Raw genomic sequence first — 18667 nt, forward strand, 5'->3', positions numbered from 1 at the left:
CAGCCCTAACTGCTGCCTGCAGCTGGTCTAGTAAGGTCAGGTCAAAGTCAGAGGCCAGAGGGGAATGAATCAGGCCTCCCCAGTGACCAGGTGTACTTCAATCTCTTCAAACAGGCTGAAGTTTCATTTCATTCTGAACACACACACACACACAAATCCTGAAAATAGACTTCTTAAAAAAGACTGAGCAAGAATGTCCTATGGTATGTTGTGAGGGGTGCTGGGATACAATGGAGAGAATTCCAATGTCTACATTAGCAAATCCTAAACTTACCATTACTGGCACTTCAGCCAATCCTAACAGTAGCAGGATTCCACAAGGAAAGCATCAGTTAGTACCAAACCATGGTAGTAGCTTAAGACTTCAGAAATCATAAGACAGCAGAAAGCAGACATGTATCCAGTCCCAAGGATTCACCACTCTTCCTTGCTGTGTGTTCTCTGCTTCAGACCACTGGATGTTAGAACCATCATTCAAGTGTTGCTTTCCAGACATCTTTGGTCAAGCAAATGGATCTCCACTGCCAACAAGGTACCACAAATGGGCAGCCAGGAACATGCCCGCTAGAGCCATTCCCCAGACTACCCTACATGCTGTGAGACAAAATCCACTACTGCCCAGACACAAACACCCTATTCTTGACCTCCAACTTATATGCAGCCAAGATGTCCCCATTTCATTCCTGTAGGATACCTGTAATGACCCCACAGACACATGGTCACCTTTTAGCTCCCAGGCCTGTAATTCTATCTGTTTCCCTAGCCAATGATGAATATTTTAACTTCCAAATCAAGACACATTACTTAGCTACTACTCAACATGAAGAACTACACTTTTCTGTACAGAAGGAGGGGCAGATCTGTGCACATCTAAATAAAGCTGCAAAAATACACAAGTAAAAATTCCCTAATTAAATTTTCAGCTAACCCCAAAAGCAAAGTGTGACCCCTGGAAAGAGCTGTAATGAGTATTTGTGAAACATAATTCAGGTGGTTTGAGTCAGAGTTTCTGCAACTCTATTCCAGAATTGCACAACAGGATCTGATCAGAGAAGGGCAGCACAAAGTGTCTGCTAAGCACTGCTTAGCAACCGAAAGACATCATCATTTTGCCTCTGAGGATGCAAAGATTGCCACATAATCTCTCTTCTGACATGTACTTAACACCCTGTGGAAGAAACCATACATCTGGCCTCCTTAAAGATATAGGAAACACTCCTTAGGAAGAGGTATCCATTCCTGTTACTCTACCAGTTCTCTTTTCTCAGAGTCCAACCATCATCCTGTTCCTCCTTCTTCATCCACCACCATCTGCTCAGTTAGGAATTCCAATTAAGACTCTCTGAATCCCAGTACTCTCAACATAGCCTTATTTAATGTGTCACCAACATCCCTAAAGCACAGATAGAATCCAAAAGCTACCTTTCTGCAGCAATTTACAAAAAGGAGGCTACTAGGGACACCAACTCACTTCCCAGTCCACTATACATCTTGTAGCTTCTGTCTTTCCATGACAAAAGGTAACCACCTGCTGTAACAATACACAGCCACCATACAGCAGTTCTGACCTTCTCTGCATTTTGCTGTCGTATTTCTGTCAGTGATAGCTTTCAGAAGCCAAAGATGTTGCATTACAGTTTGTCACCTTCACTCTTCAAAGTCTCTACTTCGAAAGCTGAGCTGTTAGGCACTTCTCAGCAGTGGGCTGAACCATTACTCACAGCAGTGTCTAAAGGCAGTGTATGTGATAAAGCCAGGTGTCAGGAAGAATACTGGTCACTGATCACCAACCTGGACCCACGTAAACAGGTAAGTTGAGGAAAACTTTTATTTCAAGTGAAAGTAGTGGCAGTTGTGCTTTCCACAGCAGCAAGCTCTCCCTGGAGACCTACCTTCTCCCCACCACCTCAGGGAGCTCTAATCTCATGGGCAATCTGGTGTAAAGTTACCTTCTAATAATTAATGTTCTGACATCAAAGTCAGCATGCAGCTGTCTGTAAGCCATCTTCAGCCCAAGAAATGAAGGGACGCCGGCACAGATTTTATCCAGCCTCTCTCTTCAGCTTCAAAAACCACACACAGGCAAAGCATTAATGGGAAGATTCTTTTACAAAAATGGACCTTTGATGTTTAAAAATAATTTGTTTTGTTTTGGGTTTTTTCCTCGGGACTGAAAAGGGACAAAAAGCAGATGCCATGTGGCTAGCCCTGCTCTGTTGTTGCTGCTGAGAGCAAGGAGAGCAGAGGATGGCAGGAATGGAGGAGGGAACAAAATGTAATCAATCAGCGGCAAAAGCACCAGAGATCAAAGGGCTTGAAAGCAGCAGTCAAAATCACATGCTGTTTAACACAAGGGCAGAACCCCCCCAACAGAATCTGCAGCTGCTTCCAAAGCTGCTCTCAAACTGGAAGGGAAACTGGCTCCAGAAGTGCCTCTGAGTGGTTTGAACTGGACTGCAGTTCTAAGATGCTGGATCACGAGAGTCCTTCGGCCAACTGCACAACTTCACATTAAGCTGTAGCCAGCAGAATGCTAAAATGAGTTGTGTCTCTCCACTGGTGAAAAACATTGCCACAAACCCTTGCACTTCTTCCTTCCTTTTCAGACACAACTGAAATTCTTCCTTTCCAAATCCCTCATAGGTAAGAGTATGATTGAAGCAAGCAGCACATTAGACTGGACAAATCACCCTGCCACTGTTTAGGTCTTCCTGTGGAGGCTGATCAAGGTCAAAGTTAAACAACAGTGATTAGATGGACTCAAACATGTTTCTAATACATTGAAATATTCACCAATTGGTTGGCAAGGCCTCTTTCTGCTATATTTGTAACTGCTCCAGACTCTTTTCCGTCTGTCCTCTGCTCCTGAGCAATTCAGAAGTTCATCAAGAATGGACTGCAACCACAAAGAAGTCAAGCCAGTAGAATCTCTACATCAACATGAGAGCATACACATAGTCTTGCTAAATTCCTCCTGGATAAAGCTCCCTCTGAACCTCATCAAGCAGCCTCTTCTTTCTCTACTTAAGGTTTTCTATTGTTTAATCTCATGGCTGGATCAGAACCAGAGATAAATACAAACTCCCAACTCTAGGAGGTACTAAAGGGTGGGAAACAACAAAGGGGATCTCTGACCACTAAAGCGAGCCCTAGTGATGACGTGTGTAGTGAAGGGGAAAGGGAAAGAGCTTGTCATAGAGACTCCAGGATGTGAAGCTCCCAACACACAATAAAGTGGAGTAAGTTACAAGTTTATATGCCTCCTGAGCTTCATTTTACACTGCTTTCCAGAAATATCCAACCTTGCTGAAGGCATTCAATCCCCCTATAGAAATCCTATTAAGCATATTTAACACTATTATTTAGCATCACAGCACTCCCAGACCATCAGTTCTGGAATCTATACATGGGCTAAAGCATTTTTAATTTTAACCAATACAGTTTTATTTCAGAGGCATCAACAATGATGACAGATGTGCAATTTGTCTTTCTGGAAAAAGGATTAGAGAGGGTTAGACTTTATTTAAGAAGCAGGGTATTTCAGAACAAGACATAACACTTTTATATGCAAGCAGAAATAAGGAAAAGGATGGAAGGTTTCTGCTTCATCTGCAATACTAAGACAGTTAAGAGTCACAGAAGGGATGGGACTAGACTGAAAGGAAAAGAAAAGGTCCAGATTTGGGTTTTTTCAAATATTAAAGTCTTGGCAAGACACAATTGTAGCTGAAAAATTCCTCTCCTAGATCTATATCCCTTACATTCTACCACCTAGTCTAACTCTTTCGGTGACATGTCAGTCAGAGTGACCACAGGCAGAAGGAACTCTAAGGAAGCACATGGTAACAACCACCAGCACGGAATACTGCTTTTGCAATAGCTTTACTATGGAGTTCCACATTCCACAGAAAGGCTCAGACAAGAAATCTGAGCACACCCTTCAGCCTAAGAGTTAGAAACTCTGACCATCTTCTCAGATCTTGGAAGCCATGGGACCAAATTGCCACAAACCCATGAAGACCAATTCTGCTTCTAGGACAGTCCTACAGCAAGTTCAAAAAATGATCAATTTCCATAGGTAAAACTCTGCCAAGCTTATACCTTCTGTGTGATCTGGGAGGTATGTCAGTCACAATAAGAAGGAAGCACCTTCAAAGTACTATAAAACACAAGTTTGAGCAAACTCTGATCATCTTTAGCAAAACTACACAGCAGAGAGCACTTTAAAAAGAAGGACAAGTACCCAAGGATCAGGTGACAAAGTGGACATCTGTTAATGAAATTTGCAGGGAGTTTGAAGTAGAGAGATTGAAGCTCTTTGGTATCATCAAGGTTCAAAGCTTTGCTTGCCTCTGGACAGTAAAATCTTAAATTTCCATCCTTCACGTTTCCTATAGTAAACTGTCCCAAATGCAGTATTTCCTTACTGGACTCCTGGCAGAACTGTGTGTCACCAGGCACCTAACCCTATATTATGGAGGAAAAAGTCTTAAATATGGAAACATCTTTTTCCTTGCAGGAGCTCAGCCTCAGGCAAGACAGGATAAAAAAAGCTCTCACTGCAAATAAATTTTCCCTTACCTGTTCTTGCTCCTTTTGCAGTTCTTGGCTGTTCTTAGACTTCTTTGGCTTAGAAGGGCCTCCAGGGCTGGAAGAAGTTGTTGGCAGCTTTGAAGATGGAGAATCTAACCCAAGAGATGGTGCAGCTACAGGAGAGTCCCCCAGACGCTGTCCGTCTCCAGAGAAAGGGACAAATGGGGTAGACTCAGGCTCTGAGAAAGGGCACAGCTCCTCCAAACTGGCATGAGATTCCCTAATCGAGTTTTGCTTGTCTGTGCAGCTGTTTAAAGACATGGCCACATCCCTGTGGTCCAGGTCCTTTGGGAATGTGTTTGCTTGAGGTAGGGACACATCCTCTGCTCCTTCAATAGTGCCTGGCCTCAGTGTCTGCTCACTGCACGGCACCGTGGCACCCACTGATTCCTCTTGAACAGAAGAACTGCATTTCTTCATGACAACTCTTGAAGAGGACATCAAAAGGAATAAAAACAATAAAATTTATCATAACAGTACTGTCCTCCTCATTCTCAATATGACTATGACAAATAAAAACAGCTAGACTCAAATATACCCCTAATTTGATGATTTGCTTCTTCCAGATACCGACATAGAATGAGCTCCAAGTGCTCTGAAGTTAGGAGTGGGGACATCAGGGGCTTGTGTTAAAAAATTTAACAGGAACTACCCACTCCACAGGAAGAAAGCTGCCTTCCAGGAAATAACAGCAGTCAGTTGTAAAGCACAGCTTCTATTCACTCCTGCCATCATACAGACTGCACAGAACTGGCTAGAAGAAAGGCTACCATTGACCCTCACCTCACCCTCCCAAACAGTCAGCAGAAGGCACTGCAAGGACTGGGAGGTTAATGCCTGAAATCTAAAGCAGAGAAGAATGAAGTGGTAAATGAATGTCCTCTCAGAGAAACTGTTAACTTTGATTTGTCTGTTTCACTCATGAAAAAAAGAAAAAAAAAAAGAGAGAGAGAGAAAAAAGGAAAAGGACACAAACAAGCCCCTTTAATCTGCTCCTGACTGGTCAGTGCCAGCATCTACAGCTGTGGGAAGCACATCTGGGCAGCAGTTTCAGATAAACAGGCAAATACACTAATTACCGAGTGCGCGATGTTTGTCTTTTTGTGTGCGTGTGTGTATTTGAAACAAAACAAATTCACCACCAGAGTGGAAAGGAAAAATAAAGAATCCAAACTTTGCTCCTCCTAACCTGATTATGGCACTGCCTCCAGTCAGGCCAAGTGACTTCAGTGTCATCTTCTCTAGAGCCTCTTTCCCTGTTATCTGCAAAAAAAAACAGGGGAAGCAATTAAGAGAATCACAGAATCATAGAATTGTCAGGGTTGGAAAGGACCCCAAGGATCATCTAATTCCACCCCCCGGCTGCCATGGCAGCTGCCTACCTGAGTGAACATTTAAAGTGCTCTTTCTAGAAAGAATCCTGTATCAAAACAAACACCACACAGCACCAGAAACAGCCTAAACCACGCTTTCTGCCAGTGGAAATGAGACCTCAATCCATCTGCATTCACCTGTAGTGCTTCACCAAATTCACTGCTTGTAAAATAATCTCAGTGGAAGATGGCCTATCTATACTTCCATCCCACACCTACATCCAAATCAGATCTGGCCTCAGCAAGGCATTGTTTTTATGTCAGAATGTAAATCACAGGCAACGTCTCAGATTTCATTACATACACCTCCCATCTGCTTGTAATGGCCTGTTCCAGAATAAAGATGATCTGTCCACAGAGGTCAGTGGGAAGTGAAGGGGACAGCTAGGGAGAGCGAATTCCATAATACGCACATACAAAATATTAAACAAAACATTAACAGTGAAAGATCAAAACACAGAGAAAGGCAAATATTTATTAAAATGAAACCACTGTTTTGACTCGAGCTTTAAAAGAACTTGGAAAGAAAAACACAAACAGGTCATTGAGCTCATTTTATGGGCTCGGAGGTCTAAACGGCCCAGGGTTACGTTCCAAGAGAGCTTTTTTCCATACAGACACGTCATGCTTTGAAAAGACCAACATTTTTCTACTTCCCCTCTCAAGCAAGTTCAAAAGAAACACTTTCCAGGTTGGAAAGCTGAGCTGAGTTTTTCTTATTTTTTAGGACAGAAAGAGAAGAGACAGAAGGAGAAAAGACTTTTTTTGACTTACCTCATCTCGCATGTAAATACAGACTGGAGAGAATTCACCATGCTGTTCCATAAACTCCCTGCAATAAAAAGCAAAATATTGTAGCATCTGCAGGACAGTCCACTCCCTCCAAAACCAATGTAGAGCAACAGCAAGGAATTAAATTAGCTAGTAACACTCTCCTCTGTGTTCCTCCAGCAAAAACCATTACACAGTTCACAGAGTCAGTATTAGACGTAAGGTAAATAATTTGCTCTGATCCCTTCACTGTTGCCTAAAAGCAGCCCCAAAAGTTTTAAAAACAAAGGAGAGAGAAGTTAATTCTCAAATTAGTTTCTTTTACTAGAGAAATTTGAGCACATCACATGCCTCAGTACCTGACCTGAATCATGACTCGATAAGGAATTAAAAAGAGTAAGTATTAACTCAGTTAAATAAGTTTATTATAGTTTAGACTGCACTTTCCTTGGGGACAGGTCCATGTATTCATAGCAACAAACACAATGAAATACTGCTCCAAAGCAAATCATCAGAGGACAAAGAGTTTGTCTGTCCTACTATCAGACAGATGAAAGAGAAACAGCAGAAGCTTTCAGATTCTGGAGACCACGGACAAAATAAAGCCAAAAGAAAGGCTGCTGCTGTAGACAAAGTAAAGATCAACCCACATTAAGCATTTCAGTGAGGAAGGACACACATGAGCAGTGATGCAAACTGCTGACAGGCCACGTGCAGAGGACAATGTAAGATGCTACTCTTGAAAAGATGTCACTCATCCCATTTTCCTCTAGATAAGCAATTCAGAAGAGTCTGCACACCCCAATGCATCTTACTACTTTCAGTGCAGCAGTTCCAATAATCTTATGTATCATCATGATGTTCTAATTAACAACAATAGCTTTGCCAATATTATCTTATGCAGTCTTTCCATGACACCCAAAATACATCACAGATGGGCAGCCTGGAAGAATATACACAATCAATGGCTTACATAATATTTTAACACGAATCTATTTAACCTAGCACAAAGTATCAAAACAAACTGAACAGTGAAGGAGGCAGGCAGCCTACAGAGCGGAAAATGAAAGGAAATAGCCATTAAGCTCCAGGAATATTCATCAAAAACCTTCACATTTAGACTCAAAACTCAGCTTCAATGAGATGGAAGTGAAACAGCTGGAACTAGAAGTCACTCAGGATTGAGAGAGCCACCTAGAAAATTATGATACTCAATCCTTGAATAATCCCCAAGAGTAAGAGCACATCTAAGATTTCTAGATGGAGGATGTGGAGGAGCAAACCTGTTAAGCACAGACCAGAACTGAAACTTCTGTTTGGTTTAATTGTAAATCTGTCTCCTGTCTCGATCTAGAGGTTAAAACATAAAACTCCCTAAATAAAGCATGCAACAGCATGGTGATATGGGACAAGGTGAGTCACAATGAAACTGAGAAGCTCCACTCTACAGTTAGCAAATCCAAACAGACTAACCTGTAAAACCAGTCCTGAGGGTCGGGTCTGGTTTAGGGAAGTCAGGGGCTGAGAACTACTTCCAGACTAGCTGCAATAGATCACAAGGGGTTTATAGTCCTGAGATACCATTCTTTCAGAAGACTTCGCCCAGCCACTGCATCAAATCCCATTGTGCAGAAAGCAACAGACACACCCAGAGCATCCAAACTATCACACATTTAAGCTTCAGATTATGAAATGGTTAACTTCCTAACTCAAGATGAACCACCAGAACAACACTAGGATAGGTCTGTCACCGTTTGTGCTTATCCTCTGTCAAGGACAGAAAGCCATATACAACACTTTGCCAGGAATGAAGAGATTAAGTACCTGATATAGAACGAGCATAACCTTACAATTAAAGACCCAGGCTCCAACCTCCTTCACTCCTTTCACAGCAGTAACTTCCAAACACCAATGCTTGATGAGGAAAGGCGGGAGGGGGGGAAAAGTAAATCTTGTCTCTTGATTGGAACATGGGAACAAAACAGCACCTAAGAGACTACCTTTAGCACACCATAGCAGACCATGTGTGCTCAGACTTTTCCAGACAATCCAAGAGAGCTACTGATCTCTACCTTATCTTCAATAGATTTCGCTTCCAATCAGGATCAGCTGTATCCCTAGAGGAATCCCTGATTGAAGTGCACAAAAGATAAGGGACTGATGAGATATGGAGGAAACAGCACAGAATCACAAAAAGCCAAATGAAACAGCCTAGAGGAATAAAAGCTTGAATCTCAAGTTGCCTATCAGGGAAGGTGGATGATCACCATTTAGGAAGCGAGAAGCCAAGGCAGAACAGAACATGTCCTAACTATATAAACCTGTAAGAGAAGAAAACAGTTTGACTTACACAACCTAGTTTCATTCACCTTTCAAAACTACTTTCCAATTCAATCCAAACAACTCTTTGGATTGAAGAGTCTTCTGAAAACGTATGGAAAATATCTGAACTTCATGAATGATACCACAAAAGTAGCAAAGAGTCACGGTCGTTGTTAAAACTGTCTGCAAGTATCCAGACTGCAACCCATTCTGTGGAGAACGGGTCTACAAAGCTGCTGAAGCTGCCAGGCAGGCAAGAATGGGAGAGAGAAAAGCAACAGTTCTCTCCCAGGCCTCATGCTAAAAGGGTCTACAACGCTTGTGCCCTTAACCAGTCTCTGTAAGAACAGACGCCAAGGAAAGATCCCCCAGAGACTTATTTTTGTATAACTCTTGGAAGCTCGCAGGCTCCTCCTCCAGCTGCTGTTAATCCGTTACATGCATTCACTGAGGCAAGCACACACATCAAACACACTGTCATTTCTTTGATGTGCTGCTCTTCAGAAGGGCAACGGCAAGCAGATTAGATTCCTTCATGTAGTGATCTGACAGGGCCTGTAAACATCTTGTGCAAGGACTGCCGCACGCTGAGAGGAGGAGCAGCCTTACAATAGCTTCCAGACCTTCTTCAGACCCAATTAGCCAAGATGGACGCTGGAAACCCAGGGGAAATTCCAGTGGATTTAGAATATTTCCCCTCACGCACTTACAGCAGCTGAGTATTCCAGGAAAACATCTCCAGTTGGAAAGTTAAAGGAAGGATTTGGTAAAAGTCAACAACTAGCTGACTAGTTAGTCAACTGAGTCAATACACACTGAAGAGCAGCAGAGCCCATGAAATCTGTATAGATGGCTACAGATGCAGCTTGTTCTGTGACAGTCACATGCAGCCCTGCTGCTGCTTGCAAAGTTTGCATCCAAACGTGAGCTCTGCTTCCAGAGGGCAGAAAAGAACAGCTGTGTCTTATGAATTGAAGTTAATAATTCTTAGCACACCGTAACAGTTAGAAGCTAAAAAATAGAAAAAAAAGAAGGCAGCACGTACGTTAACTAATAGCACTACAATAACCTGTAACAAAGCAACCCACTCCCAAGGAGCACAATTATATAAAAAAGCTTGAAATTTAAACAAAAGAAATTACCAATTAACATACAAGAGAGCCACACTAAGGCTATTTGTCACCATAACTACCACCCCCACCAGTCTTACAGTTCCCAAACTGCAAATGGCACTCTTCTCCTCCCAAAGGGCACAAAGTGTGTAGTAAGGTACAAGAGGAGCCTTGAAACACCTTGGAAAATTACACCTGGCTTTTCTTGCTTACCTTCGTCCTCCATCAAAAGAAAAATAATTCATTTCTCTTTAGCACTTACATGAAGACTGTGGCTTCTGACTTCGAGTAAATGTCACAGCGTGGACCTGGTCCCTGACCGTTAAAAAGAGAATGCTAAAACTCATTTATATTGGTTTTGAGTCACTAGACTACCTCAAGCACTTCCATGGCACATGTTGAGTAGGAAAACTGACATATGCCATTCCTACTCATATGCTGCTTCCTCCTTCTGGATCCTTGTTTCCAGACAAAACACACTTCTTGTCATAACTGCCTATGAAAGACAACCCCTCACTGGGTTAGGAAACTTACCTACCTGCAAGGTAACACAAGGAAAATACAATTTTTCATCTGAATCGGCTACTTGAGATGATTCACAACAAAGCTGCACTAACAGTATAAGGGGAGCTAGACAGAAGGGCAGGATGTGAACACCAACTGTTCAATCCCCTCCTGCTACACGGAAAATGCACCTAATCCAAACTCCCTCCCTTGGGCCAGCACTAGTCACTCCTTTGATCGTGTTATGGGCCTGTCATGGGGCTAAGCTAGCAGAAAAGTTACAGCACATCATTAACAGCCTGAAAGAATTAGTTCCTTCACCCTGGAAAGAGCTACAGAGCAACCTCAGTCACACAACTCAACCATGTAACTCTGAGTTATTGAGAACATCAGCCAACTCAACTGCAAAATCAAGCTGCTTAGGCTATTTCCATTACAGTGTAAAACAAGCAACTTGAAACTTCATTTAAAGTAATTTATACTGCTGTGTGTCAATCTACTACTAACACGTATCTGTAACCAGTCAATCACTACAACTCAGCTAACAGGTGACAGTCCATCACTTTGCATCCTGTAACTGTGCCCTAAAAGGCTGGGCTTATCTGAATGTTACTGCACCATCACCCTTATCAGTGCCTACTCATTTCATAGCTTTTCTAGCACCACAGCTTTGGAGACTTCAAAAGGTTTTGACACAGAAAGCTCCTGTCTCTTTAGATGAGCACCTGGTTTAAGAAATCAACAAAACTAGTTCCTACTTGCACAATACCATGGCACAGCATTCATACAACGAGCAAGAGATTCAAATGCAACAGAGCAACTAGCAGAAGGTGAGGAATGTAAGAGAAAGAACAAGACAAAAATACGGGACTGGTGAAAAAACAACCAAAATACATTTTATCAAGAGAAAGGTAAAGCAAACTACAACAGAAAAAATGCAATTTGGAACTTCTGTGCAGGACAGAACGGCTGTCACAGCTTAAAGGCTTCCAATGCTATGACAAAAATAAAAGAACTGTCTTTGGAGAAAATTTTATTAGCTTGACATTTCAAAACAATGCAGTATTTTTAAGTCAAAACTAAAAGACAAAAGAAAGCATTCACTGAATGTAGACTGGACTCAAGTAATAAGATTTCTAACCCATGTATATATTGACTAATTGTAGGAGCAGAAATTCTTGCATTTAAACAGGATCTAATCAGTCTTTTGAAGATTCCACATCAGCCTGCTGAGAGCTCCCGAATTCCTTGAACCACTTCCACAAGAGCAAGCCTCAATAGCAACTCATTTAAAGAACACCCTGCACCACATGAAACCAGAGCACAGAAATACTGGTAATCAAGACCAGCTAGGCCACTATCTCAGCTCCAGCAGTAACTTGACTTCAAACAAGTTTGTGTAAAAGACAGGCGCAGCAGTGTATCCATGTACAGCTTCTTCACAGCCTTAGCAGCTTGTTACCAGTTTATGTCCTGAACCAGGAGTGCTACTTCAGGATTTATTGCTGATGTTGTTGCTATTATTGTTAATTAGCTTGGTGAAAAGAAGGGTCAATGGAAACCCTCCTGCTCTCTACAACTCCTTGAAAGGTTATAGCAATGTGTAGGTTGGTCTCTTCTCCCAAGAAACAAGCAATAGGGCAAGAATAAATGGCCTCAAGTTGTGCCAGGGAAAGTTTAAGTTGGACATTAGGAACAATTTCTTCAGGGTTGTCAAGCCTGAAGAATTTCTTCAGGCTTGTGGTAAGGTCCCCATCCCTGGAGGGATTGAAAAGCTATGTAGATGTGATGCTGAGGGACTTGGCAATGCTGGATTAGTGGTTGGACTCTACAGATCTGTAGGATTTAGCTGGATCACCATAACTACCTAGTGACAAAAGGAGATCCATCCAAACATCGTTGCTTACCTGATCGTTGCAAAGTGGTTGAGAAGTTCCCACAAAGTCTGTTGACAGAGAAAGGTGTCTTGTAAACGGGAGCCATCGTCTAATTGCAACGCGATCCGAACCTAGAGGGAAAATACACTGAATTATTCTCAAAAATGAAAACTTTTTTCCTTCGCTTTTGGTTATTTTTGGTATTTCAATGATCTCCAGAACCTGCTATTGAAAAGAATATGACTTCTTCTAAACACTGGCTGAAAAGGATTACATTAAATCTGCTGACTTAAAATGTCAACTTCCAGAACAACTTCCCTGGGGCAGAAGAGAGCACTTTCACATCCACACAGAGACACAACAAACATGGTCCAAATCTACCTGTTGAATCTATCTGTTATCAGTCTAAAGACTAAACATGCAACTTGCAACTCACTCATGCTTCCTCACCATTGAATTCTGACACACAATTTAAGACTGAACTAATGGGAAAAATAATTCTGGATGTTGTTATGGAGTTCTCAAACACCTGCAGAGAAAGGCAAAGGACAGCCCACTGCCTATTCTAACAGGCCCTTTCCAACCTGCAGTGTTGATTAGCAAGTGCTCATGCAGATCCTACATATTCTTCAGAGAATTTTTCCCCCTCAAAGAGCAAACAAAAAAAAAATACCACACAAAACCCAAGGCATTTCTAAAACGAACACACATACTGAGGATGCTCCTGAAGAGCATCCAACTCCTGATGGTTCCAAGAGAAAAATCTAGCAGCTGATCAAGAGATGAAGAATGGTAAAGCACTTCAGGTGTTACTTTATGTTGTAGACAATATTCAGCTTTCTTTTTCAAAATGTCTTAAGTTTTCCCAATTAGCTTACCCATCTAAAGGAAAGTAACCACACAAAAAAGGCCCCACTGGATAGCACCCAGTCTAGTCAAGTGTGGTTTCATGAAGATCACAGAACTTGGCCTTATTCAAAAGTTTGAGAAAGGCATAAGCCTAAGACATCAACAGAAGCTTTCTTTCTCTCATTCTGTATTTTCACATGTTCCTACAATCTCAGTGCATCCTCTCTCGCTCTCTCAGTTAGAGTCTGAGGGGTTCTGCATGTGAGGGAGGTGTAGGGGTGCGAGGAGTGTGTGAGCATGAGGGGGGAGAGAGAAAGAAAGAGAGATGGGAAAAAAAAAAACAGGCAACACACTCCTGCAACCAACTGATTCCCTTGGGGCAATATGTTTGTCATCTGCCTCAGCTCCTACCAGTCCTTGCAGGACTGCAAATTGTGATCTGCTGGAGACAGGAATTTTTCTACACAAAGGAAACAGTGGCATCATCAACAACTAGCCAACAGAACTAAGTCATTTCATCCAACCACTGTGACAACCTCCTGGTTTCTCCTATGCTGGAGACAAGCCTTAGATTATTCTCCACTACAACAGAGTGATGACAGCTGACATCACCATTCCCTAAGAATCCAGCCCAGAAATTCAGACTACCAGTTGCATCAGTTTTTGGGCAACAGTTCAAAGCAAAGTATGTCACGAAAGTCCCATTCAGCCAATTAGAAAAGTCTTTTTTTAAATCTCAGGCTTTGTATAAAATAAGAGAGACTAGTGCCAATTAACTTTTAAGTTTACAAACATATGAACAAAAGGCTAACAACTGCACTTATGGTACTCCCAGATCATCTGCCATCAGAAGGGGAATTGGGTCATTTTTTCACTAACAAACTGTCTTACAGGAATCAATGACTCTGACAAGCAAAGACAAATCCAAACCCAAACCCATTCTGTTTTTAAAATACCAGATTTGCTGAACAAACATGTGATTCATTGAAACCTCCACAGGAAACTGCTGCCAACACACCACAGGAAAGCACACCTGCTTCCACAAACATGGTCTCAAGAAAAGAGACAATAACAAAAGGCACAGAACCCCATTCATCCCAGCCTTACTGCAGCTGGTCAGCATAACTGAGTCCACCTCTCAAATGCCACTAGACTGGAGAACAATGCTGGTGCCAGTTCTAGTCACAGTTATCTGGCTATTTTAAACTTCCTACAGTATCTGACACCAGTTCCCTGTGGCAGAGAATTCTTTTGGTCAGTTGTTCTGTACAAAGCATTTGCTCATACTGTCTGTAAAATTCTTCCAAATCAAATCTCTGCTCTTAGTTTATGGGACAGCAGCTCTGTTTAGACTGCGCTCTCCACAAGAATATTTGCTCCATCTTCTCGCAAAATAGCAGCGAGAACTCCAAGAGAAACCTCACTTCTGTTGAAATACAACTAAAGAGGAACAACTTAAACTTTCATTAGTTCTTCTCTTTTGTAACCTAGAGATTCCATGTTATAACCCCTCTCTACCATGAGTGGTCCTCCTCACCCTTTCTGATGTGCTGCGTATTATCTTCACAGAGGAAAAATAAAATCACTCTTTTCCTTCAGTACCATATCTCCCAGAGTTTATAGAGTTAGATAATGCTTGGACTTGATGATGTTAAAGCTTTCTTCCAACCAAATCAGTTCTATTATTCTATGAAAGTGGCTGCAAATGTCACATAAAATCACCACTGTGCCATGCTCACAGAAACACTCCCTTCTGGAAGACAAACTCCGTGCCATCACAATTTTAACTGAAAATTTTAAGCAGATGCTACCAGCTTGTGGCGTTGTCACTAAAGGCATCATTTGGAGCACAAGCATCCTCCAACCACAAAGTCAAAAAGAAAACATTAATGCCAAAACAAAGTGTACAGAGGCTCTACAGGGAAAAACATGGACATCAGTGACCCCCATTACTACACTGCACACCCACAAGGAAGGAGAGCAGAGACTGCAAAACCTCCTCACACTATGAAGTTCACTCTTCAATGTAAGCGACATCTAAAGCAACTGCCTATGACAGAATACCTCCAGCACAACTTGGCAGAAACACATTAAGAGATCAACACTAACAGTCCTAAAACTTCCACAAAATTTGAGAAACTCCATATGAGGAAGTCAGTGAAGAGAGAGATGACTGCTAATTTTCATTCCCAGGCTACTTACACCAGACCATACATCATTTTTACCACATAAAATGTTCACGTTCATTAACATCTATCCATAGTTTTATAAACCATGCCTCCCACTGCCATAATGACATGCATAAAAGACTTCTAAATCTCCCAAACGTGACAATAATTCCTACAGAACACAGCACCTGTAAGCCCTTTCAAAATTATACTAAACAGGCACATTTGGCAGCTGTTAAACACAGCACACGTCACCAAAAAAATTCTAAAGCTGTGTGAACACACCGTGAGCAGCAATGCTGGGAAAGAGGCAAACAAGAATCCTCTAACAATGTGAGATTTAGTCCAGGGGCAGACAACAGCAGCTGAAATCATAATTAGGAAAGAGAACTGAGCTAGAAGCTCAAGTGTTGAGCGAAGTCATCAGTGATGTTTAACTTTTGATACACTCCTGACTACTAGTTTCTCAGCATGCCACCAGATCTCCCTATCCTCCAGCACACAGAGGGAACTTCACCTAGATTACCATTTTCCACCACACCTCAACCAGTCTTTGGGTGGTCTTCCACTCAAGCACTGACCAGGCCTAACCATGCTCCTATTCAGTAGATCTGATGAGATCATATCCAGCACAACTGATAACTGCACAAATGGAGGTCATGCTGTGGAACAAACATACCGTGTTTCCAGTCTCCACTTTATTAGTGACTGGCACCATTTCCAGCTTGGCATTGTTGGGCAGCCTGGCAAATCTCCACTGTAAAGACAGGTCCAACACACTCCTCTGAAACCTAAGAAAGAAGACCATCCAATGTTACCCTGAGATCACTTTGAGGACTGGCAAAGTCCAGGTATTGAGCAAGAGAATTCTCCACAGGCTGACTGGAAGCCATAGAGCATGATTCAACAATGGACAACTGGTAATTCAGAAAAAAGTCACCAACAATTATTCTGCATACCAAAAAAGCTGCAATTTGGAGAAGTCAGATAAAAAAATAGATGTTCCTTCTCAAGCTTGAAAAGAAAAACAGCAACTGAACACATACTAAAGCTTGATGTTCACTGTTAAATAACATGGCAATTTTTTTTCTTTTTTTACTGCCACCCAGGCAAATAACCTCTTGGTTATGATACAGCAGGAGCACAAAGTCAAACATCCAAAGAAAATAGTCTGACCAGCCTGTGAGCTAGCAGAAGTGCGTGTGCAGGGAGGGACATCCGGGTGGAAGTTACACAGGATTTTGATCGATCCCAAGAGCAAAGGGAACTTTGGCACAGGAAAACCGGGAGACTAGTTTGAACAAAATCACTTTATGGAGAATCACCTGACCTGCAGCGTGTGGCTCCACTCCCCAGGGAATCAGTTCCTCACCCGTTCCCACACAAGACTGACACAGCTATTACGACGACCGAACGAAGCCTGACGTCGGTGACAGCTCGAGGACCCCCGGATCCCTCTCTAACACCCACCCGCCGGCCCCATCCGCACCCGGGCCGGCGGCCGTCCACCTCGCAGCGGAGAAGGCCCTGCGGGACACCAAAGCCTGAGGCAGGCCGCGGGCACCGGGCGTGCGCCTCGACGGCAAGGCGGTAGGCAGCTCGGCAGCGACAGGCCCCGCCCGACCCGGGAGAGCAGCCGCGGGAGGACCAGGCGAGGCCTCCCCAACCGGCAGCACAGCGCGGCCTCCATCTGGGCCGCGCAGCACGGCCGCCAGCCCGGTAGGACGGAGGCGGCCCCGCGGTGAGACTCACTTCAGGCCGTACTCGCCGGGGCTGCCGCCCTGCTTCCTGCAGACCTCCTCGAGGATCTGCGGAGAGAATAGAGGCGTTACAGGCCGAGCCGCGGCCCCGCCGCCGCGCTGCCGGCCACTCCCGCCCCCGGACCCACCTGGAGCAGCACCGTGCCGGGCCCCACCCGCACCGTGACCCGCCGCCCGCTGGGGGCCAGCACCGACACCACAGCACCCCCCCCACCCGCCGCCGCCATCTTCCCGCCCGCCGCCGTGCCTGCCCCGCGCGGCTGGGGCGGAGCTGGGTCCTGGGCCGGCCCTACCGGCGGGCCCCGCCCCGCCGAGCAAAGGGCTGCAGCCGGGCGGCACCGTGCTGTGCTGCGGGGTGGCTCGGCGCGGAAGGGGCAGGTGGCTGTCCGCGGCTGCTCGGCACAGCGGCATTTGCGTTTCCCTTGGTGCGAACGGGGCAGGTGGTGTCACCGGCGCTTGCTAGCGGGGCTGGGGAGGAGACGTGGAGGACGCCGGGCGGCCAGAGGAGCCCGCAGCGGGGCACGACCTGAGGGAGCGGGGCGGGCGGAGGCGATCCTGTGCTCTACCGGCTCAGGCCGGGCCCAGGGCTCTACGGGGAGCTGGAGGGGAGAACAGCATCGCCTGACAATGCGTGGTGCTGGTCGTTGGGTGTCCAGTTTCGGATCAGTCACCCGACGGCTGAGGAAATAAACCCCCGAACACAGCGGTTCTGCACACCGAGTCCGAGGAGTCTGCTGGGGGCCAGCCCACATGCTAGGTTCATGGCAAGAATTCTCTTGCGGATTTAAGCTCTTGCCTCTTTACCAAGCAGTGATGATGATGGCAAATAACTCCATAAACATCTATGTGTACCAGAAGCGAACACAGGAAAATATAAAAGGTGTTGCAACAGCCAGTTTCCCAGAGTAGCATCTTACTCCCCTCCCATTGTCGGATGAGCGTCTAGACTGTCACAATCCCAACACTGGTAGGAAGACAAACTACAGCATCCCACTACTTTCAAAAGCCATTTCTGGCCAGAAAAAAGAAAAAAATGCTGATTGGACATCTCATGCTTACTGTTGTGAACTCAGCCATTCTGATGAGATGACTGCAGCTAGGGATCCAAAGATTATCTTATGTTTTACAAAAGAAAACTTCCCAGAGGCTTTATTTCAATTACGAGCTTCCCCTTTGCTCTAAGCACTGCTTTTTCTGCATTGAAGGCATTCTCAAATATTCAACTGCAGTCTGTTTTGTTTGCTATCATAAAAAAAAAAAACAGTTTGGGTAACCACTGGAATTTATTTAGCCTAAGTTGTTACCGCATGCGAAATACTTTCTCTACTTCTATATTTA

General features: G+C 43.9%; 1 protein-coding gene across 1 annotated transcript in view; it reads right to left on the reverse strand.

Annotated features, from left to right (window-relative positions):
• Positions 1–17556, reverse strand: part of ASPSCR1 (ASPSCR1 tether for SLC2A4, UBX domain containing) — a 41001-nt gene extending 23445 nt beyond the window's left edge. Inside the window, exons 1-7 of the mRNA XM_054393825.1 lie at positions 17458–17556; positions 17322–17377; positions 16249–16360; positions 12583–12683; positions 6741–6798; positions 5783–5856; positions 4582–5020 (exon numbers count right to left, since the gene is read on the reverse strand). Coding sequence (XP_054249800.1) covers positions 4582–5020; positions 5783–5856; positions 6741–6798; positions 12583–12683; positions 16249–16360; positions 17322–17377; positions 17458–17556 — 939 coding nt within the window. The remainder of the gene's footprint in view (positions 1–4581; positions 5021–5782; positions 5857–6740; positions 6799–12582; positions 12684–16248; positions 16361–17321; positions 17378–17457) is intronic.
• Positions 17557–18667: the final 1111 nt, after the last annotated feature.

Source organism: Indicator indicator, chromosome 29, assembly GCF_027791375.1.
Source record: "Indicator indicator isolate 239-I01 chromosome 29, UM_Iind_1.1, whole genome shotgun sequence".
Classification (NCBI taxonomy): Eukaryota; Metazoa; Chordata; class Aves; order Piciformes; family Indicatoridae; genus Indicator; species Indicator indicator.